Source organism: Alternaria hordeiaustralica, assembly GCF_023758085.1.
Source record: "Alternaria hordeiaustralica strain BMP 2776 chromosome Unknown scaffold_8, whole genome shotgun sequence".
In the NCBI taxonomy this organism is placed as follows: Eukaryota; Fungi; Ascomycota; class Dothideomycetes; order Pleosporales; family Pleosporaceae; genus Alternaria; species Alternaria hordeiaustralica.
In genome coordinates this window covers 1,024,504-1,048,721 of record NW_026056780.1, presented here as the reverse complement: position 1 = coordinate 1,048,721, position 24,218 = coordinate 1,024,504, and the positions used below count along the sequence as shown (strand labels likewise).

At 53.8% G+C, this 24,218-nt stretch overlaps 7 protein-coding genes across 7 annotated transcripts; 2 read left to right on the top strand and 5 right to left on the bottom strand.

Moving 5' to 3' along the window:
- Positions 1-19: 19 nt before the first annotated feature.
- On the top strand, positions 20-1,494 carry FDH1 (formate dehydrogenase (NAD+); the record flags this gene model as incomplete). Its single annotated transcript, XM_049387803.1, has 4 exons — positions 20-43; positions 114-128; positions 333-583; positions 630-1,494. The coding sequence occupies 4 exons, from the start codon at positions 20-22 to the stop codon at positions 1,492-1,494; spliced, it is 1,155 nt and encodes a 384-aa protein (XP_049244781.1).
- A 5,354-nt stretch (positions 1,495-6,848) lies between these two features.
- Positions 6,849-7,319, top strand: J4E84_005205 (uncharacterized protein; the record flags this gene model as incomplete). Its single annotated transcript, XM_049387802.1, has 3 exons — positions 6,849-6,977; positions 7,053-7,221; positions 7,309-7,319. 3 exons carry the CDS (start codon positions 6,849-6,851, stop codon positions 7,317-7,319), a joined length of 309 nt encoding a protein of 102 aa, XP_049244780.1.
- Positions 7,320-8,178: 859 nt separating this feature from the next.
- Positions 8,179-9,450, bottom strand: J4E84_005204 (uncharacterized protein; the record flags this gene model as incomplete). The annotated part of the gene is made up of 2 exons (XM_049387801.1): positions 8,179-8,717; positions 8,769-9,450. The coding sequence occupies 2 exons, from the start codon at positions 9,448-9,450 to the stop codon at positions 8,179-8,181; spliced, it is 1,221 nt and encodes a 406-aa protein (XP_049244779.1).
- Positions 9,451-11,445: 1,995 nt separating this feature from the next.
- On the bottom strand, positions 11,446-13,107 carry J4E84_005203 (uncharacterized protein; the record flags this gene model as incomplete). Its single annotated transcript, XM_049387800.1, has 1 exon — positions 11,446-13,107. One exon carries the CDS (start codon positions 13,105-13,107, stop codon positions 11,446-11,448), a length of 1,662 nt encoding a protein of 553 aa, XP_049244778.1.
- A 2,691-nt stretch (positions 13,108-15,798) lies between these two features.
- On the bottom strand, positions 15,799-16,841 carry J4E84_005202 (uncharacterized protein; the record flags this gene model as incomplete). The annotated part of the gene is made up of 2 exons (XM_049387799.1): positions 15,799-16,066; positions 16,117-16,841. The coding sequence occupies 2 exons, from the start codon at positions 16,839-16,841 to the stop codon at positions 15,799-15,801; spliced, it is 993 nt and encodes a 330-aa protein (XP_049244777.1).
- Positions 16,842-17,674: 833 nt separating this feature from the next.
- J4E84_005201 (uncharacterized protein) lies at positions 17,675-18,277 on the bottom strand (the record flags this gene model as incomplete). The annotated part of the gene is made up of 1 exon (XM_049387798.1): positions 17,675-18,277. One exon carries the CDS (start codon positions 18,275-18,277, stop codon positions 17,675-17,677), a length of 603 nt encoding a protein of 200 aa, XP_049244776.1.
- A 2,645-nt stretch (positions 18,278-20,922) lies between these two features.
- On the bottom strand, positions 20,923-23,757 carry J4E84_005200 (uncharacterized protein; the record flags this gene model as incomplete). The annotated part of the gene is made up of 1 exon (XM_049387797.1): positions 20,923-23,757. One exon carries the CDS (start codon positions 23,755-23,757, stop codon positions 20,923-20,925), a length of 2,835 nt encoding a protein of 944 aa, XP_049244775.1.
- Between the last annotated feature and the right edge of the window lie 461 nt (positions 23,758-24,218).

Sequence of the window (24,218 nt, the reverse complement as noted above, 5' to 3'; positions counted from 1 at the left end):
CCGAGACATTAACGCTACAATGTCTGCTGATACCGTTGGAAAGGTATGCTGAGCCCCGCTTCTGCATTGCGAGCTGCGCGACGCGTTGAACTGTTGCTGACATTGTGAATTAGACTATTACCTGCAAGGTACGTACCTTTGAGCTTCTGCCTCCTACCGCGAAATCGTCATCGCGTCGTCCTCCATTCTTCTGAGCATCAGATTCCATCATCAGGCTTGGCATGCGGATCCGCAGAAGATTCGCGATTCGCGATGCGCGATGACGCTGGTGTTACCGGCGAACGCGATCTCGGAAACAACAGCCGACGAATTGAAGTCTGACATGACCACAGGCTGCAGTCGCTTGGGAAGCCGGCAAGGACCTCTCCATTGAGGAGATCGAGGTTCTTCCTCCCAGGGCACACGAAGTCCGCATTCAGATCTACTACACTGGTGTCTGCCACACAGATGCCTACACACTCTCCGGCAAGGACCCCGAGGGTGCCTTCCCCATCGTCCTCGGTCACGAAGGTGCCGGATACGTCGAGTCCGTCGGTGAGGGCGTCACCAACGTAAAGCCCGGCGACCACGTCGTTGCCCTCTAGTATGTCCCTCCCTCCAAATACTCCGTTCATATCTAACGTAAACAGCACCCCCGAGTGCAAAGAGTGCAAGTTCTGCAAGTCCGGCAAGACCAACCTCTGCGGCAAGATCCGCGCCACACAAGGAAAGGGTGTCATGCCCGACGGTACCTCGCGCTTCCGCTGCAAGGGCAAAGACCTCCTCCACTTCATGGGCACATCCACCTTCTCGCAATACACCGTCGTAGCCGACATCTCCGTCGTCGCCATCGAGGAAGACGCCCCCATGGACCGTACCTGCCTGCTCGGCTGCGGAATCACAACCGGATACGGTGCCGCCGTCATTACCGCCGGCAAGAATGGTGTAGAAGAGGGATCCAACGTCGCCGTCTTTGGTGCTGGCTGCGTCGGTCTATCCGTCATCCAAGGAGCGGCCAAGAACAAGTCTGGCAAGATCATCGTGGTCGATGTCAACGACGCAAAGGAGGAGTGGGCCAAGAAGTTCGGCGCCACACACTTTGTCAACCCAACCAAGCTCGGCAACCAGTCCATCCAGGAGAAGCTCATCGAGATGACCGACGGAGGCTGCGACTACACATTCGACTGCACCGGCAACGTCAACGTCATGCGCGCCGCCCTCGAAGCCTGCCACAAGGGCTGGGGTGAGTCCATCATCATCGGTGTCGCAGCCGCTGGCCAAGAAATCTCCACCCGCCCCTTCCAGCTCGTCACCGGCCGTGTATGGAAGGGCTGCGCATTCGGTGGTGTCAAGGGCCGCAGCCAACTTCCCGGCCTTGTCGCGGATTACAAGCGTGGAGACCTCAAGGTCGACGAATTCATCACCCATCGCCAACCGCTCGACAAAATCAACCAGGCTTTCGGTGACATGAAGGCTGGTGACTGCATCCGTTGCGTCGTCAACATGCGCGAATAACTACGCTCGGGCCCCACGCCTAGGTTGTAATAAGGTTGTGTTTTGAGCGGATTTCTTTCCTTTGTTAGATGTATCTACGACGCGATGCTGGGGATTAGAGAGCATGGCGAGGTGTTGATGACGTATGTAGCATGAGTCGGCGTTGATGTACAAAATGGAATGAGATATGATACCATAAAATCTTTGATGTCTACATGGCTCCCGTTATTATCAGAGATCATATCGAAAAGCTGCATTTCCGAATACATGGTACTATTCCTGTCGATTCCACCCAGTTCCGAAAGGTTTGTAGTCAGTAGGCATGTATTTGGGAATTCCGGTGGCTCCTTCCAAAAGCATCGTATTCGGCAGGTACGGATCTGGAAACTCGTGTGACGGCTTCCAAAAGGTTTGTAGTCTTCAAACATGGTTAATCAATTTTGCAGGCCTATCGGGAGTGCGATGTATGCCTCTGGGGGAGTTTTGCCGTACCACGTTGTGAGAGGGCCCGTGCTCGGGAGGATATATTCGTACATTGCTCCTTCCTTCCTTCTTGAACATCAACGTTTCACTTTCACTCGCCTTTTTCCAAAAGCCTACGAACGCATTGCCATGGCTGCGCTGCCTGTCCCTCCAAAAGGCGTTGGGACGAATCGATGTCTTCAGCTTTTGACTCAAAATATCACGAGTATCTTACCATGTCTGTTCCTGCCTGGTTCAGCAAAATTACGACAACTTTACTATGTCTGCCCTCCGGTGTCGAAAAATTACAAAACTCAACCCATGTTTGCTGCTGTCTCTGTCTCTCTGGAATCAACATACCATCGAAGCAACATCAAGGACTCTGCGATATCCGTCGACTCTGGACGGCTGGCAGATGTATCGATACCGTTGTGCTTCAACCTATCTGTCACCTTGCCGCGGTTCTTACAGCGACGTACCAGCACCGAAGCGCTCGGCATGTGAGTCACGAACGGATGTGTCGGCCTAATGGTCACACTCATCATCGCGTCGACGTCTCTCACCACGCCATGCGATGTCTAGTCCGGGAGCGCACCTGCGAGAAAGAGGCTCGGTTAGGCTCCGCGGGATGACGCTCGCTGCGCTGACGATGGTGAGACTCATCGACGCATCGACACACTCACCACGACATGAAGCATTACTGTCTCCTGCTGCTGGTCTTTCCTAACACACCTTACCACGACATGCAGCATTGCCGTGGTTTGCGACGACGCACTCACCTTATCCACCTCATTGCCTCCCCTCTCCGACCCTGCCCTACTACGTACTCGTCTTACACACCTCATCCTCCGCTGCTGTCCGGCCTTCTTCCTTACCATGAAATAACGCCTTCGAAGTATCGCAAGCAAGCTAGCGACGGGCTCACGCTCGATAGCTCGTAACAACAAGGCTACTCGACTACTTACACGACCCGGCTGGACAACTAGATCGTCTGCGAGCCCGACAGCTCCGCACAAAACACCTCACCACGACAGGCAGCGGTATCTTCGCTCGCTTGTGGTCTGCAACGGCGCACTCGCCTTACACACCTCATTCCCACGCCGTCCGGTCCTCTTCCTTACCACACCCCCGTCTTCCCGCCTGCGGTCGCATACATACTTCTGGTGGGCTCCTTCCGTGACACATTTGGGCATGACGGGTTGCGCGCGCAAGATCGGGCCGCAATACTGGTCTTACATAGCATCCACCCTGCGGTTCCCACTGTCCAGACGCTTCCTCATACGCCTGGGGTGTCATGTCATCGATGATTATGGCCTCACCCCCGTCAAGATGCTTACATGATATGTTCTCAGATTCTTCAATATTGCACATACGACCACAGAATCTTGAGACACAGCGCTTCCCGTTCGCTCAGCGGTACTTAAGCAAGATATCGGCGCATTAGTACTCGGGTGGGTGACCACCGGGGAATACGCGCTGTTGTATGTTTTTGCCTTCTTTTTTGCCATTTCTTTTTGTGGTGGTGGAGACGGAAGGTGGGCGGTGTGGGGCAGTTTTTGCCTCCATATCGCTGGCGCCTTCCGTGGCGCATTTGAGCGGCTCGACTTGCGCAACGAAGGGAAAGCAGCAATACTCGCCTTACGTGTCTGGGGATTCGGCGCCTTTTCCTGCAGTGCATGGCGGGGCAGCACGAGCTCATGACTTGGTCTTCTCGCTGTCCGGCTTATCATTCTCACGGTCACTACGTCTAGCCGATGGACTGATTCGGAAGCGAGCGCAGCAATACTCGCCTTACACATTCCGGCGGTTCGTGCGTCAGGCTCAAGAGTTGGAGTTCTAGTGGCTGGCTCAACGGAATATCTGTTCGCTTTCGTCGCAGTGATTGTTACACCCATCCGGTGCTGTGCATCCTACAAAGAGAGCTGCGCCTGGCTGAGGGGCTAACGCGGAGCATTGGGAGCGAGGGCTCTCCCATCACGCCTCATATCTGAATCCCAGATACGCACGGCGAAAGAGGAATGAAGCGGCCTGGCCGATGGACTACACCACACAACCCCGAAGTTGACTGGTGGCAGTGAGAGGTATTTGGCCACGCTCAAATGCGACGATATTGACGAAGAAGGCAGCCTGGCCGATGGACCGATCGAAGACCGATTGAACGTGGTGGTTGGATCGTGCTTTCTGAGTGCCATGGTGCCAGAAGTCTACTGGATCTGCTCTCGGCCTTTGCCACACTCGAGCATCGGTATCTGGTGATGAGTGGTGTAGTGTGATTATCAGTGGAAGGAGGGACGAGAACGTTGAACAGGATGCTAGATCACATGTATCTGCTACGTAAATGAATGATGAAACTTCACGAACTATTGACCACAGTCTCGCACCTTCCCGTCCCTGGGTGCCTGCTCTGTTGACTGTTGCCAAGCAGAGTTTGTGTCTCTTTCGATGCACTCCTACACTGTGATAACGACGAATAATGAACTGATCCATCTCGCCCCTGGGGAGGCAGATTGAGCTGGCGATGGGTGCAAGTGCGCTTCGGTTTGTGTTCCAGTATCAGACGTGAGACCGACGCGTCGCGGGGACTAGCGCTGACTAAGACGGACCCTGAGCGGCCATTCGACACCCACCAGCGCGTCTCCGCGTACCTTGCTGGTCTTGCACATTGGATGCCTACCCACCACCGCTAAACCTTCACTACGCGATGAAGTCCAACGTGCGCAATCCCGATCCGGAAACGTTGTCGCGAAGGGGTCTCGAGCCGCAACGACGCAGACCCAGCAAGCTGTATCTCCAGCCGCTATCCACACTTCACGACATTATCGGTACGAATGCGCGTCGATACTCCAGACACGGTCTTCCAGAAATCGTCAAAGCCTAGATGTATCCCGATAGTACGTCCGTCACCCGATACCGTTCGTCGTTGCACTGCGGTGCTCCCCTCGACGATCGACCACCCGCCGAGGACGATGCTACACCTGATGGTAGGAGACGAGAGGCGACGGAGGGCATACATCAGGCTCCGTAGGGGTAGCGACATTCGTTGCTCACGTTCGCCCAAGCTAGGCCTCGTGATGATATTACTCATCACCGAGTGTGAACCACGAGCTTGCATCCTGTCACAGAAACAAGCTGGCTAGGACAGCAGCATCAGACCAAGAAGCAGGTCTGGCTATTGCAAGAGCCGCCGTCCTACACATGTCCGGAACGAGGAGCTCTGGAAGGAAGGTAGTGGCTGTACTTTGCGGCCCTTCAATGTCAAGACTAGACATCGCCCCTGAGTCTGATATACCTAGATCCTAGCGACTGGATCTGGACAGAGTTCTTGCTCACATGATGTGCATCTAACGGCAACGGCCGCTGGGTCTGGGAGATTCTGGACCGACAAAATATCCCCGATGCCCATTACGCTGGAACCCTCGGCGGCACGTGTCATAACGGTGGAAGCTTGACTGACAACACAAGCAAGCTAGCCAAAGCTTGGCTAGACACATCATGTTCAAAAGACGCTTACCACACTACAGAGACGCTATGGCAAATGCAGGACTCGACTCAATTCGCACCAAGTTACCCGATAATCACCACTAAAAACACGCATCGGGTTTCGCGATACCTAGCATCGTGAAGTACAATTCGTGGCAACCGGGCAGCCGTACGACTGGTGTCAGGGTGTCTATGTCAAATAAGGTTACAGGGATATCCCAGACCAAGTCATGTGGATTCAACGCCGCCTCCCGTTCTGCTGAAAGGATCCCAAAATACAAGGATACATCCAAGAATGGTATCGTCGACTTCCACGCCTGGCAGGCACACCGGAACAACACCGGCGTCCCACTCTTTCAGCTGGGTTGCAACCAATCAGCGCATCACATGGCCGAATACGGTTCGGGCCGTTCACCAAGCTCAATACAGCGAACGCAGCTTTGGCATATGAGCAGTCCGTGACATGTTCGCGATGGCTTTGTGTACCATGCCGGCACGGATGTGATGTTTGCAAATCTCCCCGTGACTTCCAATAAGGCAACATGTACGCCGATCTGTCTACCACGTTCGTGGTTACCTGGGTATGCTGGCATATGGGTACCTCGATGGTCCGTCATGCGGGTCATTGTCCATGTCTGCAATAAAAGGATCACTAACGTCCAGTACCCCTTACCACAACAGCGCAGCCGACTCAGTATGTCCCCACATGAAGTCAATTTTGTGTCTTTAGCTTAATGTGAGTGACGATGAAACCAGTCATGCCACCACGCCAACTGAGGAAAAAACTGAACACCCTGGAGTCTACGTTGACGTTGGATCACCTACTTTGCAAGTTTTTGGTTTGATGTAGTCTGCAGACCTGTTCAGGTTTTTTCTTGTATGAAGTGCCACCATGATACTGCTATAGTGGAGGTGATTAGCAGACTACCTGTAAAAGTGACGTGCTGGCAGCAGTTACACGACGTCAGGTTGTATAGGCTAACCATCCTTTCGGTGTGTATCGCGCAATCATCTAGTCGTGCAGGTTCTCAGTGGACTAGCCATTCACATGTCCAGTGGCCTGTAGGTACACTTTCCGGATCCTGTGATTAGTAGTCGATAGGATGAGACTATATCGCCTACAATCTGGCAGTGCCACCGCTCGGCACGTTGTTCGGTACTCTCCGAGTAGCTTCAACTCGAAATTGTAAACATGGCCTCTTTTTGCAGCACTGTCCCCTACACTGCATCTCTGAGTGGCCAGCATGACGCCGTTGCGATTACTCGGCGATACTACTACAGCATCACCCACTGACCACCGTTGAAGTCTATATAAACAGCAAAGAAGGACGCTTGAATACTCACCATCCCACAGCTCCTCAACACCACAACACCACAACACCACAACATCACAACATCACAACATCACAACATCAAAACAACCAACCTTTACCATGAAGTTCGTCACCACCCTCCTCGTCCTCCTCGGTGCCGTTGCCCTCGGTGAGGCAGCTGGCTGCAGCGGAGCCCGCCAATGCCAGTGTCTTTTCAACGACGGTTCTCACTGCTGTCTTTACGGCTACGTACGTCTTCCCAACCCAATACATCTCCCTCTTACTCCTTTCCTCTCTTCCTCAAACTAACAACTTTGGCAACAGAACGCCCAGACCGGCGATACATCCGACTGCACCGCCGTCTGCTCCGGCGCATCTCGCCTCCTGCAGAGCGGCGAGGACACTCCTACCAAGTGCAATGCTGGCGGCAAGTTTGCCTGCGCTGGTCTTATCACTGCTCAGGGACGCACTCCTTGCTACAACAACAATGACAGTATGTTCTCTTTCTTTTTTACATCCCGCTACGAGTGAAGCTTCCTCCGCAAAGTTTGCATCATGGTCATTTGCTAACCTTTTCCAGCTCCCGTTTAAGAGTCTCGTTGTATTTACGGGGTCGGAGGACATGGTTGAGAAATGGGAAATGGGGTTGGGACTGGGTATCGGCGTTTTACTATGCACCTTCCGTATTGAAACCAACTACTCAGACCCTACTTGGATCGTTTCTTTCACTGTCTTGTATCTGCACATCACGCCGTTTCCCAGAAAAATCTGTCCCACAGCGTAAAGTGGCTCGACTTCCAAAGCCGCGGTAGGATTCGAGCGAGCAATTATCGCAAGATTGGTGAAAATCGAATGTCGGGTTTGTTTCTCACTACAACTATCCATCTTCGTAAGTCAGACGCGCAGTTGAGCTGGAGGTTCAGCATCCGGGTGGGTGCGTTCCGGTCGCAATGAAACACCATCAAAACGCGATACGCCACAACAAAAATAGCCACCTCATCCATGCACCCCACCCATCTTAGAACCAGCTAGCGCAGATCCAAAAAGCTTAGCCTGACTTCATGCCTAATCCCGCAGGCATCAAAGCCAAGTGTTAGTTCATGCCAGGCAATCATCGCATGTGGAGAAAACTTAAAGGTATATCGTATATTCCAAACTAATCATTAAGGAGCGTAATTGACCAGGGTTCCCAAGCCCGAGTAAACCACGCAATCGACCACTTCCACCCAATTCTATCATACAATACCCAGTATTGACAAGCCCATCACCTGCGCGTCACAGACGCCGCCAGAGAGACAGACAACTAGCTCCACCCCACACTAACTATTCCAAACTATTCGAGGTATATACAACCCATTCCATTACCGTATCCATGCATCCTTCTCCTTCGTATTTATGTTTTTTTGTAACCGATCGTGATATTATCGTCGTAAGATGCTGAGCGATGCGTCTAGAAGTCCTCGCCCTCAAGGAGGTCGAGCTCCTCCTCCTGGTCGTCGTTGGTGAGTGCGGGCTGGTTGCGGGCAGCCTCACGCTTGCGCTGGGAGGCACCACCGGCGAGAGGAGCAGTGCCGGTGGTAGAGCCAGTGGTAGAGCCAGTGGCACCAGTTGCGCCAGTAGCACCGGTAGCGAGACCAGCACCAGTAGAAGCACCAGTAGTAGCACCGGTGGCGCCAGTAGCACCGGATTGAACACCTGCACCGGACTGAACGCCAGCGGCGGCGCCAGCGTTGGCAGCGGGCTGAGCACCAGTGGCACCAGTGGCTCCGGTAGCACCAGTTGCGCCAGTTGCTCCGGTCGCGCCAGTAGCACCGGTAGTAGCACCAGTCGCGCCAGTGGCTCCAGTAGCGGCACCGGCGTTGGCAGCAGGGGAAGCAGCAGCGGGAGCGGCGGCGGCAGGGGCGGCAGCACCAGCGGCGGCACCGGTAGCAGGAGCGGCGGCAGTTCCAGAGGTGGCGGCACCAGCGGCACCAGCAGCGGGAGAAGCAGCTATGTCAAGTTAGATACTGAAGTAGAGATGATTATGTGTGAAGAACTTACCAGCAGGGGCGGCACCGGCAGCGGGAGCGGCACCGGCGGCAGCACCGGCGGCACCGGCAGCAGCAGCAGCTCCAGCCATCTGGACGGGGACACAGCCACCAAAAGGTCCAGCACGAGCAGGGTTCTGGCAACGGACCATGCAGACGTTGCTCTGGCCAGCGACAGTTCCTGTGCAGGTCATGCCAGCGGGCATGGAGACGGTCAGGGGAAGATCCTGCATCTGAGTGTCCCGGTTGCGACCACGGTCGTTACCAGGAAGGTTGGTGGTGACAGTGGCGGCTTGCCAGTTGGTACCAGTACCAGTAGCGTCGACCATGCAAGTGTAAGGACCGGCACCGTCAGAGTTGACCTGGTGAACAGTCATCATGACTGAACCACCAGCAGAGACCTGAGGAAGAGTGGCGCCGTTGAGCTGCATGACCTGAGCAGTACCAGCCGCAATGTCGTTGGCACCTCCACCGAGTGTCTCACCGCAAGTGTCTGCGGCGTCACCACGGAAGCGCGTGGCATCCTGTTGGAAGGGGTTGCGGTTGGTACCGTCACGAGGAGTGTTGGGGTCGACACCGATGGCGGAACCGGCACCTCCTGCATCACCAGTAGCCTTGATGATGGCAGCGTGGCCAGCCACGAGGGAAGAGGAAGCCAAAAGGCTGATGGAGATGGTGGCAATCTTGGAGAACATGTTGATTTTGTTGATTATTGTCTGAACCGGTCAGAGAAAAGATTAGGTAGTGAAGTGAAGAGGTATTAGATAATAGAAGAGAAGAGGAGTGGTGATTACTGTAGTTGCTGGGTTGGGAACCTGTTGCTTGATGCTCTTCTAAGGTTGCGAGGCCGGCCGTCTTTATACAACGTCTGGCAGCACAGGCAGACACCGAGAAGGGTATTCGGCATCGTGACCAGCATCGACTTTGGTTAGTTCCAAGGTGGTGAGGCGCTCCGGTTTGGCCAAGACGTGATAGCCTGGTATGATGGAGTTTCAAACCCGTCGTGGTCACGTAGAAACGTTGCATGAGTTGCGGAGTCGCTAGACGAAAACGTACGAAACGTGTTTGCGGCAGCATCAAATCCAGAAACATACCGCAAACATGACTCTCGGTGTTGGATCTTCGACGTTGAAGGTGGTCTGGCAAGTGTACCGAGCCAATCTGGTGTGAAGTCGACATGATTATTGGAGACTGAGACGTTTGAATTGGTGTCGATTCCGGTGATGAGGTTGTCGGTAAGAACTTGGTACCAACTTGTCGTAGTCAGCAACAGCACACAGTGTCGCATGAATCGTCCAAAGTTTACCGGTGGATAAACGGACTTGTGGCTAGGGCGAGTTAGGGCTAAGCATTCGGAAGTCTGAGGTTTCAAAGCTTGGCAGTGAACACAAATGAACCCTTGAATCCATGAAACTGAGAGTGGCTGAGGCGGTGGACGTTTATGCGTGCTATTCGGGGTAGTTGACGATGTTCGGGCGGCTGCCTTCAAGAATGTATCGTTGACTTTGTTTGGATGTTATCATTGTAGAGATGCGTACAATTACGCTGTAGTCTAATGTACATCGAGTCGTGACTGCGCAAGTCCGTCGATCAGCCGTACTGCAATAGCCACGATGAAGATGTGCGACAGGGTGCTAGGCGAATGCAGACCATACCTGCAGATGGTGATCAGGGTGATCAGGGTCTCGGGCAGACCAAATCAAACCGGTGTTTCCATATCTTGAAGCACGAGAGCGGTCAATTGAAAGTTTCGTCGTTCCCTTCTGGGAACAAGGTTTCCTAGTGGCACATCGTCGGTTTCAGGCATGTTGATACTGCATCTGGGGTAGTTTCTGCCTCCGGCGCGACCATGATCCGGCCTGAGTGTTCCGTTTGTGGCTGCTGGTGCGCGACTGGGGTGGAACTGGTGGCCGCGGCGGGGGTGTTGTGAGGTTGGAGTGTGGTTCTGAGGCGCAGAAGACGGCCACCAGCGGCTAGGCCCGCGCATTAGTCAGGGTCTTGGCAAACCTCCGTGATGCCGACCAACCGAGGCGCGTCTCACAACACCGGTCAACATCCGAAGTAAGGCAATTGGGCTTTCACGTGCGGCGGTCGGCGGTAGCGACGGCGTATCTTCTGCTATACAATCGCAGCCATTAGCTGCACAGCCACGATGCAGCATTGGTACGTCATTCTCATTGCAAATACTGATACACTTGCCAACTGAGGCGCTGACTGTTGCGGCAGTCTGAACGAAGCCATGTCCTAAGCATAGAGTTCAAGTCGCATGCGGTACGCATCGGCTGCGGTACCTTTCCATTGCGACATCGAACTAAACGCCGCTCGGGTCCCGGCCTCCGTCGCAACGTGCCTCATACCTTTCGAAACGCCTCAGCAATCTTCACCGTCCCCGGTCTACAATGGCGAGCAGAAAGAAGGGAGCTTGCAGCCGGTGTCGCGACTGTGCGGTCGACGATAGAGCTGGAGAAGCCTTCCCGACCGACGCAGAGCCGACGAGAAGGTAGGCTACGATGTCTTGCATGGTTGCTTCAGAAAAGCCGCAAGGGTTGGACAGAGCAGCTGCTACGATGCATCGCTGTGGTATTCTCGTGGTTCAAGTTGAATAGCAGCATCGTGCGTTAACATTGTGCCGAACGCATCTCACAAAATAATGACAATAGGCGTCTCCAACGCCCTTGTCGTCTTCAACTCTATCCCAGCGTCCCCAATGGATACACATCCGGAATATTTCCCGTATCCGGCTTCACAACCGGCACGCTCTCGTACTTCTTCCCCTCTACCATCTCTCGCGCCCAAGCCGGACTTCTCCTCACCTTCAACAACTGCTCAACTGCATACCCAATCCCCAACAGCTTCTCTTCTTCCCATGGCCTGCCCAAAATCTCCATGCCAATCGGTACGCCAATTGGCGCCTCTTCACTCGGATCGGAGAAGCCCGCTGGCACGGTGACAACGGGCGTACCTGTTAATGCGGCTAAGATACCGTTACGTCCAGACTGTGACGGCGAACCGATCTTGACAACGAGGTTCTTCTGCTCGGGGTAGATAATCGCGTCGAGATTGTTTGAAGTAAAGGTGTTGAGAAGAGCGAGCCTGAGATTGCGGATCCCGGCTTGACGATCGTTGTATGTAGCGTTGCCGGTGGATGATACGAGAGCGGTGTTGACGTATTCGTATTGAGATGGGATGACCAGGAACTCCCCACCAGATTCATTGACGGCTTTGCGAGAATATAGTTCCTTCAATGTACTGGGATGCTCACCTTCAAGGGAAGGACGTTCTAGATACTGGTCCATGAGCTCGCGGTACTCGAAGCGTTGAACATCGTATGCAGTTTGGATAGCGGTTGCATTGTAGATGGTCTCGTTGATGGGAATCAGTGTCACGCCTTCTGCAGTGAGACGCGACAGGACGGTGTCCATGGCGTTATTGACCGGTGTGACTTCAGGGGAGTCTGTGCGGTTGAAGAAGCCGTTCAGTACGCCGATTCGTAGACCTTTGAGTGAGGTGCTGGAAAGCTTGAAAGTGTAGTCGATATCACGAATGGGGCTTGGGACGAGTGCAGTGTCGTTGTCGGCTGCATCATAGCCTGATGTAGCCATGACAGTCAGAGCTGTGGCGACGTCTTTGATCGTTCTCGCGATGGGTCCGATAACATCGTGTGTGGTTGATATGGGAATGATGCCGGTTCGGGTGATGAGTCCACGCGTAGGCCGGATGCTGCATAGAGAGTTTGCCGATGCCGGGCTGCGGAGTGAGTTCACTGTGTCAGTCCCGGTGCCGAATACGCAGAACGAAGAGGCGACAGCAGCGCCTGTTCCACCCGAACTTCCGCCCGGTGTTCGTGTGGAGTCGTATGGGTTGATTGTCTGACCGCCCAGAGATGACACGCTGATGCCTTCCAAAGCTAGCTCATGCAGGTTGGCCTTGCCTAGGATGATAGCTCCTGCCTTCTTGAAGGCGGCCACGCTTGGAGCATCCTCAGTCGGTTGTGAATGCGCCAGGGCCAAATTTCCACCAGTCGTCGGCATATCCGATGTATCATAGTTGTCTTTAAGCAATATTGGGACGCAAAAGAGTGGCCCAGTAGCATTCCCAGCCAAAAGTTGGTCATCGAGCTCATCGGCGATAGCCAAAGCATTGGGATTCAATGTGATGATTGCGTTCGTTCGGTTGTTGTTGGCTTCAATGTTAGACAGGAAAGAAGAAACCACTTCGCGGCAGGTTGAGAGTCCGGAGTAGAGCGCGTGGTGGACTGAGTCGACGGTCGCTTCCCTTGCATCGAAAGGCATTTTTTGCCCGGCCACAATGTGGCAGAGGGCTGCGAATGCGAGGCGTGTGAAGTGCACCATTCTGGATAATGCTCAGTCTGTGTACGGAAGGCGCGGCTTGCGGATATTTACCAACTCATCGGAAATGCCATTTATACATCCTCTCAACTCAATGGCTTGTCATACATCACCGCGGGTAGTTATCGCGACTGCAATTGACGCGGAAAGCCCATGTTCGCATGTAGTCACGATGCTTGCTAATACAGGTGCCGATGTCTTGTTCCGATCTTATCGCGGGTAGCATTACCCAAACCCCGAGCATCGGAATGACGTCGTTGCCAAGACCTCATCCACCTTCCTCATCAGTTCACGTACACCCAGCCCTGGAGGTAGCTACACATCGGTTATATCTCATCAGTTGCATCGTTTTTGTGGCATATATTTGGCAAAGCTTATAGCTTATTATCGCCTTCCACCTGAGTCGCAAACGTAGTGTGACCATTCCCTGCGCTTTAGCTCAGATATTTGAAATTGGCCTCGACGGAAACATGGCCCGAAGCCATCCCTCTTTGAAAGACACGATCAGCGATGCATTATTGCATCTTTACGTCTTGGTTCCTCGTAAGCTCTACGACCACGATGCTCCCTAATTCCGATCCACTTAGTACATATTACGGTTCCGTTAGTTGTACAAGCGAGCATACCGCTTTTCGTGCACATGAATTTCGCCCCTGATCGATTAACTTTGACAGCAGAGACAACGACATATATGTCAGCGCTGGCAATTTTGATTGTAAATGAATGTTTTGTTGGAGTAGAAACGAGCATGAGTCGAACTGCGTTTTTACACGCAGAACACGCTATAATCTATTTTGGGAGATACATTGAGCCGTCCCGTGATCATATCCTGCTCCATCAGCATATGGAGGTAGTTTCAATCGGTGCTGAATGCATATGAACTCTTTCGTAGTCGTCGGGTACGAAGCAGAAACATCTTATGGTTGTCCATAATTTGGAAGGCAAGAAAAGGCAGCACAGCACATGACTAATGCATTGTGAGCATTTGGAAAGCAACAGAGGCAGACAAACCACATCGGTCGATCGTGCCTGCATTTAGAGAAAACAGCAAGTGTTTGTGATAGAAGAGAGGAAATAGAAACGAAGGCCGGGGTTGACTCTATATTGCGAGTTAACACTAAGGCGAGCAAGGCCGAATTGTCATCACCACGCATCATGTACCCTTTTTTCGTCTGCGTCGTACCCAGCCACCGATCAAGATATCATTCCAGCTCGTAGTTTTCAGAGTCTCGCAACACCGCAAACATGAATCCGTACATCTTTGGTTTTGAACAGCCAGCGCTCGAGGGATTAGATGCGCATGTGTAATTGAAGTTACGGCGAAAAGGCATCTCGAGAAACACATGGAGACGATGCTGGCGAAATTTGGTTAATGGCCATTGAAGTGTGTCAATAAATTCGTATGTTGTGCATCACACGCGCTTTCAAAAATCATAACCTCGTTCTCGTTTCATTTTGAGTGACTGACTGGACAAGACGTCCGAGCATGGGGTTGCCAAATGTCGTTTTGGTAGAAACGAAAAGGTAGTGTAAGGGAAGGGTGAAGAAGAAAGACAGACAATGAATTCTTTTATAATAAAACCAAGAGCGACAAGCGCAGCCGCACGTTAGGAAAGAGCCCTGATTTGAACTTCGTGTCCATGGACATCTCCAGAAGTAGACATGATTTTGAGGTAGATCTTTGGACTTTTGTTCCACCAAAGTGGCGTTCGCGCAACTCCATGAAGAGGAACATCGTACATTTCAGCTGCCGGAAACCGAACATCGTGAACGTCTTTGCTATTTTTGGTAAAACAGTAATTGTTTGTGTGATGGAGAAGACAGGAAGCATAGTCACTGAGAGGGCTTTATATAACAATTAGCGCGAAGAAGACGAGCGAAACGGGTAAGGCCCATTCATGCCCGGCCGGAGCAGTGGGAGAGGCGACAGTGCATCGATGACTGAGATAGCTACGATGCGTGTCGCGTTCTGCGAAGCATTAACACTGGTAGAAGTAGACACGATCGTACAAGCTATCTAGCTGTTAGCATTCAATAGTATATATATGGCATCTTGCGACACGAGATCTAGCTAACCCTGCAGACGCATGGCATGGACGTGACCTCTCGCGATGTCGCCTGCACGGGGTTGTCAACGATTTCGAAAGGAACAACAAGCTGTCGTCGGATGGTATTTGTATGTATTGCGTTGATGATGAGCTGTAACCTCTGTATACTTCTCATCCGTCGCGCCGCCGACTCCTTTCGCTACCGTCTTTTGTGGCGCTTCCTCCCATTTGCTGCCTTCCTCTCTTCACAGTTGACAGTATGCCGGCCCGTCGTAAGAACCCGACGAGACTCGGAACGGGGAAGGAGGAGCGCGTTCGCGTGGTGGCGGACTTTGGTGTTTCGCATCGCGAATTGTGGGCACAGGGGTGCTGTAGACGGGCCGCGATAGCCGGATCTAGTCGCAGTTCGCCACGACTGAAGGCAGAGCACCCTGCCTCAGTGGAACCGATCGATGGATGCGATTGCTGATACAATGGATATTGTAGCGAGGTGCCATCGTGGTCTTGGGGCGAAGGCCGAGCCTGCAACTCGTTGTAAGTAGTCGGCGGCACCTGGTGTTCGTGACGTCACTAGTCTGTAGCAGACGCGCTCTTAGGATAGTTGTATCCTGATGTCGATGTTGATGAGCAATGATTCTTGCCCACCTCAAGGCGTATTCTGCTGTCCGGATCGCAATATCTTTCCCAGCATCCAGTGCGCGAACTGTAGAGCCGGCATGATCATCGCAGCAACAAGCCGCGATACGCTGTCGTGCAACTTCCACAACACCGTCTCTTGCCATGCGTCCACGTCAATGTTCCTAGCTTGGTCCATTTGGTCTTCAATCTGCCTGCGCAATCTCACAGCTTTGCTTGGCAATTCGAGACCCAAGGCAAGGTACAGCCCAACAATGATCCATTCCATGATAACTTGCCTACAAACATTAGCAAATGAGGCAGACTTAACAAAAATCGTAATACTCACATGCACAATTGCAGAGTAACGTTACCACTGATGACGTTGAAGCGCATGCTCTTCCAACCATCGGAACCTTCGTTGGCACGCCACCGCTCAAACGCGAAGCACATCATGTAGACGACATCGACGACGAAGAACGGCAGACTCATAACGACCGTCGTCAGAATCCGCACCTCGTCCCTGTCGGCAAGGTAGAGACGCGCTGAGATGACCGTGGTAGACCAGATGAGGACGAGGAAGCATGCCAAGTAGAGCGAAACACCGGCTTTAGTGGCTTCCGTCGCTGCAAAAGTGGGTCCGTCTCGAGAATCCGGATCGATGCCGCCAGCCACGATAAGAATGAAGGAGATGATGAGCGGGATGTGGACCATGAGCAGGATCCATTGCATGCGTCGGCCCTTGGGGCGCGTGGTTGTGTTGAGCAAGCTACTGGTGGCCATAAACAACGGCGTGAGCCCCATGGTGGTGAGGATGGCAACACCGCTTTCCAGGGTCGTGTTCGGCGCTGAAAATTTGGGAAACTTGGTCGTGGCTGCCAAATCGAGCGACACCTGCGTGAGGCGACATATGGACAGCAGGGTGAGCCAGATCCATGGCGAGCTGTGGCCCAGGCCCTGGCGGATGATGAGCCAGATGGAGACGAGGAGGTAGAGGAAGAAGATGACAAGTGTCGCTATGTTGACAGTAGCCGGGTAGGTAACGATACCCACCTCATTTTGCGAGGACACCATTGAATGCGAGACATTGGGGTTCTGGACGATGGAGGTTTAGAGGCAAAGGGGACGCGGGTCTGGAGAGGTTGGCACCAGCTCCAAGAGGCTTCATCGCTAATTCCGCTGTCCGAGCGCTCCGCCTCAACGCCAAGCGCGCTATCACGTGTTGGCGTGCAAGCGGATTCCAGACCTCGAGCCTGTCATGACGTTGTGACGTGCATTGTCGCACACAATAATTATAATCCCGATATCAAGCATCGCTCTCCCACGACGTTGCGCATCTCCATCGCTCTCCATGCCTTCTCAACGCTATACACGATATTCACGCCCGCACATCCGGACATTGGCATCGTCCGATCGCATCGGCATCGCGCGGAATTGCACTCGGTGATCACGCTGCAGGTTGCCACCTAGCGGGCAGTGCCCCCGTAAATCGTCATCGCACTAAGAACGGACCACCGCGTTGCGCCTATTCGACGTCAGTAATTTCACGTCACGATCTCCATGTTTCAACGCGTGTGGTGTTGCGATGAGGATGTGCGAGCTTGCGCGTCAGGTGGACAGCAAAGGATGGGTTGTCAAAGTTGTAATTCTATGAAAAGTATGTATGCAACGGAAATGCAGAAAACCATCGTAATAAAACAGTACTCTCGCGCAACCTTCCGTACGCGTGGTTCCATATCTCCAGCTCAGCCAGTCTTATCGACCGCGTCTTTTTTGTCCACTTTCCTCGCTCTCTCTTTGGTCGCGGTAGTCGAAGCCAGATACCGCACCCTACTCAGCTCCGAAGGCTCGCGGTGTGATGCGACGCTCCAAGATCACTCAGCAAACACAGTCCATTACCGTCCGTATTACATGCCGAGCAAACGTGGATCGATGTTTGGGCTGAGCGCCAAAGTCTCTTCAAGCCCGGACTCATTGTTCCTACCCAACACATCGACACCGCTGTCTCCCCTCTCCATCGCCATGTCATCCCGGCGCCGTTTCTCTGCTGCTCGATGCGCGGCAGCAAGTGTCTCATCCGCGTTCCTGGCCTCACAGTATTGCGCGTGCATCTGCGCGCTCTGGCCACCCATCTCATCCTGCTGTGGATGAGGGTATGGGATCTGTTGCCAACCCGCCGCCAGCTGCTGCTCATGCCCCTGCGCCCGCTGGCTGGCCCAGTAGGCGGCTTCGTCCCGCTGCCACTTGTGGCGCAACTCCTCGAAGATAGGACCCCACGGATCAGGCGGGAAGCGCGAGAGGAGATACACAAGATCGGTCCTCGAATTGTATCCTGGCTGCAATTCTCTTGCTCTCGTGACAGGTACCCACAGAAGGGGAAATGGCCGTGGTACCTGAATGCCCTCGACCTTGTCAGGGAGCAGCCCCTGTTTGTTCAGACGCTCGCTGAACTCGTTCTGCTGCTCCACCGTAAAGCCGGTGTGGTTGTCTGGGTAACATGGCGGCCCCATAGGCGGCGTTGGGGTGGCCATTACTCCCATGTTGGCGCTGGGAGTGGACATTACCGCCATGTTGTCGCCGAAGTTTGACATCTTGAACCGGGGAGACGATAAGACTGGGATTCAGTCTAGATGGTTGAGGTGTCGGTGGGGTGGGGAGGCTACAAGGTTGGCTTCCAGTCAAGATGCCTGAGGTGTTGGTGGGGTGTGGAGGCTACAAGACTGGGTTTCAGTTGGGATGGTTGAGGTGTTGGCGTAGTGTGGAGGCTACAAGGTGTGTCAGAAAGGTGTCGTGTCAACGCTGTTATAGAGGTAGGCGCCTTACTGCTGCTTTGGTTGTCTCCAAGGCTTGTAGTTTTACGAAGTCACTAGGGTCGTATGAGTAGTCGCGGTCGATGAAGTCGATGAGAGAAGAAGAAAGTGCGTTCAGCTCACTTATATACTTTTACGCACTTTCCTGTTCAGCGCGATGAGTCCAACATCCGCCCGCAACTATGGTTCAGAATCAAAATCCGTCTGACTCTTCGCTTGAAGACACACCAACAGGTGATTTCGGAGCGAATTCTCGCGTAGCCATCACAATACCTCTCTTGCCATTTGTCCGCCCGACCCACTTCAAGAGCGAGACACAAAGTTCATTAAATGCGGAATACCAAACCCCCCACATGAGCATAGTCATCGCCGCAAATAGCGCATCTCAGGCAGCAACCAGATAAAACGCCCAAGTCCTTCTGATATTATGCGTCAAAGCGCAGAGTCTACCTTGGTTGGAATCGCGTGACTACTTTTCTCCTTACCAATCGCACCTACCCGATTCTAATCACTAGCGGACCGGGCCGCCCGCCAGTCACGCAACGGACATTTACTCCGGCCTAAAATTGACTACAGCGCTGATTTATCGGAAGAGGATGCATCGGATAGTGCATCGGTTGGCCAAAGCCGCAAGGCGACGGTGAGCCGGTACGTAGGTGTGCTCTTCGGAAGACTGCGCAGCGAGCCTAGCTTCACATGGCCACCAGCCCATTAACCATCTTTCAACAATTCCCGTCCTTCCAACTCGTAACACTCGACTGCGCCATGTAACTCAGCCCTATTAGCATGCGTCTCCATCTCATGCCCGGCAACTGCGACATGTAATTCTATCCTATTGCCATTCGTTGCCATCTCATGTCTCTCAACTGAGACATGTAGCTCAGCCCTATTGCCATCCGTCTCCATTTCGTGCCTTGATGTATCAAATCCGTCAAGCTCACGTTCGAGGCCCTTCTCTCCGTCCTTATTTGGCCGTGTTTGGCTGCGCGTGATCTCCTTCACTTTCGTGACGTTCCTCCGTTTGGAAACCAGGCGCACGCTCGCGCAAAAGATGACCAAAAACAGCGCGCCGCAGGGTATGCCTGCTGCCAAAGCGATTTTGGCGCTGGGAGACAGACGCCGGGCGGATGTATGTGTTTGTGGCGGCAATGCGGAAGAAGTCGGCGTAATCTTTGTCTCACTGGTGCTTGCAAGAGCAGAATTATGCGCTCTACTCTGACTGCCTGCCTCGGTAGTGGCTTCAGAAGCCTCGCCCCCAGTACGCAAAGATACCGCCGCGTTCATCGAATCTGAAGACGCAGGCGTAGGTTGTAGCGACGTAGTTGTAGTCATAGTCTCCTCGGCCGTCCACCCAGCATCGTGCCCGCTCGTACTCGTCGTCTCCAACGTCGTGGTTCCCCCAGCTGATGCCGTGGACGAAACGGAAATATCCTCACTCGAAAAACCACCACCACGGCCATTACGGCCCCTCACACTCCCACTCCCACACACCCCCTCCACATAATCCTCCGCGTCCTCAAAGTCTTTAGCCTCACACCCCTCATCAAGCACATCCCTACCCACTTCCTCATCGCCGCATTTCCCTAGGCCAGCAACGGGCCGATTCCGACGGTAGCAGGTACACGCGGGGTTCATGGGTGCATAGAGGTCGCAGAATTCGTTGTTGGACCCGTGGAAGGTGATGGTTTCTATGACGCATTTTTCCTGCGATGGGGGTAAGTGAGTGAGGGCGCGGTCGGGGGTTGCTGGGGAAAGAAGGAAGGCTTACAGCGCATAAAGATAGGTCGGATAACAGGATTGCGGAGGCTTGTCGTTGCCGTGAGGAGATTACGAGGAGGAAAATGAGAGAGACAAGCATTATGGAGTGATGTCGCTGTCGAGTGTCTCGAAGGAATAGAAAGGTAGCTTATTGTGAGTATAATACATCATGGGTGTGCAGTATCTCCGAAAATCACGATGGGGAGGCCGGTAATGCGCAGTGTGGCGCCTCTCAGGTTGCCTTTAGTGTCCGCATCCGGATGAAAGAAAGGCCATAACACCTTCATTGACAACACACGAATGTCGAGATGAACAGCAAGGCTCACCCTTGATCTTGGCTTAATTATCGAACAGTCATGATCATATACGTTTTATTCATTCCTCGTTATCAACTACTACTCAAGCAATCCCATCCATCGATCCTATTCGTCCCCTGGTAAGACATGCTTCGTATGCCATGTGCAATCTCAAGGACGTATCCAGTACGATACCAATAGCCTTTCTCTGTCCAAACTATGTTATCCTCCCATGTCCATTCCGTCATTCAATTTCTTATCCAATCATCTCGCCAATGACACCTGCGGCCTTCAATGGTCGGGAGCACATGCATTACATGGCTCGCCACCAGCACGCTCTGTCGCAACAGTGATGTTGACTAGACCGCAAGACTCCTTTCCAATAGTATAGTCTGAGTAGTCGACGGGAGCGGCCTCGTAGGTCTGGCGTTGGTCGGGTCGGCCCTGTGGTGCGGTGGGGTTGGGGAACGGGGCGGTTGCATCGATAGGTACACCGGCAGCGTTGCCACGACCGCCGTACAGGCCATTGCCACGGTTGTTGCGGTGGCCATGGCGGGGTACTGTGTAGTACGTGGGAGGGTGCGCGTTGCGGGGGCCAGATGGGAAACCAACCCAGGGCTGTGGGTTAACGCCAAAGTGACGGGGAGCGTTGCTGTTCGCGCGGTTGCTGTTGGCGGTCTGTTCGATCAGACTAAGCTGGTGTGCGAAAGGCTGGTTTGGAACAGGCTCGAGTGTCTGCGGGGGCGACATCATGCGACTAGAACTGGGATGGTAGTTTTCTTGGTGAGTCTCCTCTTGACGTGGTCTAGTAGGGAGCGGCGGAGGCGGCATCAGCTCTGCGGATGTCATGCGCTGCTTCGCTGCGGCCGAAAGAGGAGTTGCTGGTCCGGGGTTGTTGATGGGGACGGCCTTTGAGGAATAAGGCGCAGCATCGGCTGGTGAAGAGATAGACTTGCGCGGGTTCTTGTTCGGCTTGTACTTCTTGGGTGACTTTGGACGACCGTTGCGGTAACCCTGTTCGTAAGCAAACTGTACGCCGTACATGTACCAAAGGAACGGTACACCGTTTCTATCGAGCACCGTCGCATCCGGCAGGTCGGCTATGTCGAGAGATGGACTCAGAGGTGTGTTGTCCGTGGTGGCGTCGATCGAACTGGTCGCCGTCGGAGGCTGAGGTACGAATTCGGTGGCAGTTGCGCGAAGGTCCGAGCCCATACTAGATTGCGATGAACGCCCGCTGTCTGTCTGATTACGCTCACTGGGTACATACCGTTCACTTCTTCCCCTGGATGAAGACGCGTTCTCGACGTCATTGACGTGGTTCGTGGACTCGGAAACAGCCTCGTGTTGTTGAGTGTTGAGGTTCAGGTTCCCTATGTCCAAATTGTGAGCCATCATGACGACGATCGCGGGTACGCTGATAGGACGTGTGAGCGTCGTACCATGAGCAAGACTTGTCGGAACACCCCATGGCACGTTCTTGGGTTGTGCGACGTTATGCGCTGCCTCTTGATCGACCTTGAACGGTTGAGCGTGCTCGTAGCTAGCATCACATCCCGGTGCGTCGTTTGGCTGGCCTAGGCTGGTGACATCGGCCGAAATGGCAGGGCCCTTGCCGCGAGTGGACTGGTTTTGGTCATCTTCAGAAGCAACATCAACCATACCACTATGATTGTGTGACCCAGAACTTCGCGAAATGATCGGAGTCGAGCCGGTGCTGTCGACGGTGCGGACATGGCGTAGAGGGGCCGGCGCGGGCGTCGCGGGTAGGGGGATCTGGATAGCATCTAACTGGGCTGCATCCATCTGCATAGCTAGCTGCAGCTCCTTGATCTTCTTCTGCAATGACTTGACAGATTCGACGCGCTTGATGGTGCGTACGGGGGGCGCGGTCTTGCTGCTGGTGCCGGCTCGGGGAATGCGAGACACCTGGGTGGGCGATTCTGGACTCAGCGGACCGCCGGCAACGCGGGAGTCCATGGAACCTTCATGATTGTCACGGCCAGGCGTAGGAATGACAAGCGAAAGCCTCGGTGTCAATGACTTTCGCTTTCCTTCAGCGTTCGTTCTCGCGGCGGCAGATCGCGGACTCCCGGACTCGTGCTGCACCTGCTCATCATCGCTGTCAGCATAAAAGTCGACACTGGGGACGTCAAGGTCTTCAAGGTTTTCTGCAGCAGATTGGAAGCTATGCTCCGTGCTTGCAGGACTCCTTACTGGCGACCCCTGTGCAGTGTGAAACGAAGCCCTGCCGGTGGATGTCGCAACGCTGCTAGATGCTCGCGAGTGTCCTGCAGAGATCGAGTCGGTGTTGAGGTGTGTTGACTTGGTCGGCGACATGCGAAGGGAGAAACTGGACTGGTGACGCGCGCTGCTGCGGAGAGGCGATCCGGTGGGACTGTTCCATGGCCGCTTCGTTGGAGAGCCATGCAGTCTGCTGGGGCTAAGCGGAGACGTGGGCGATGCTATGGTGTTCTCGACAGTAGCCAGGGCTTCCTTTGTAAGAAACGTTGCGCTGTCCTTGCCATGAGCTCTACTGAGATCGACGGAACTGCGCGTTCCACGCAGTGTCTTGACTTCATCCGGAGAGTCACTATCCCATGCTGTCTTGGATGTACGCGCCTTTGCACGCTGCGCTGTTGCGAGGTTGGGGGCAGTACTCTTCGTAAGCCATTGGGTGGGTATGGATTTGCGAGGACTGCGCCCTGATGTACCGATGGTATAAGCGTCGTACTGCTGCTCGACTTGCTCCTGATGTGCAGCGGCGTTGCCGACACCAGAAGATGACTCGGTAGGCTCGTCGGGGGATACTTCGCAGACGTCAGAGTAAGCGCCATAAGACTCAAATCGAGCGACGAGCTCAGTAACCATACCATCATGAGTGACTTCCATATGCAACGAAGACTGCGGATCCAATGGGATATCGATGTTGACGTTCCTGTAACCAGGTGTATCCAATACAGGTCTAGCGTCGTTGAGAGTGTTTGCCCGCCTGGTACGAGTTCCGTCGGCAAGAGCAGAGCGCGGGATGAAAGCAGTCTGATGATGGACCTGTGCATCTCGCTCCTGGACGATGGCGTCCCAAGCCGGTGCGCGGCCAGCCTCAGACGGCGTGAGAGTGGACATGTTGTTGTTATGCTGTGACTGGAACTGCTGCTGAGTATGCGAATGCGACTGCGAATGCGATGAACTACTGTTGTTGGTGGATGATGCTGGTCGAGGAGTAGATGAGCCAGACTGAGTGTCGGGGTTGCCGTCTGCACTGGGGTCGTCTGGCAAATGACTGACGCTGCGACTATTAGCAAGGATATGATAGTGCTGGAGAATGGAGTGCTTACGTTCTAGGCAAACCAAGTGTTATCGCGTTGCTGCAGTAGGATATTCTGGTGAACTCGGCGTGGTCACAGACCGCGACGTAAGAGTAATGATATAAACACATGATGCCGGGTAGCGGTTGTCAATCGCAACCAGCAGGAAGGGTCGACGTCGGTTATCCAAAAGATATGTAGAGGGAAGGTGGAGGTGAGGTGGGAGAAGGAGCGGTGTTGAGCGTGGTGCGCGACTAGCAGGCGCGAGGTAAACAAACG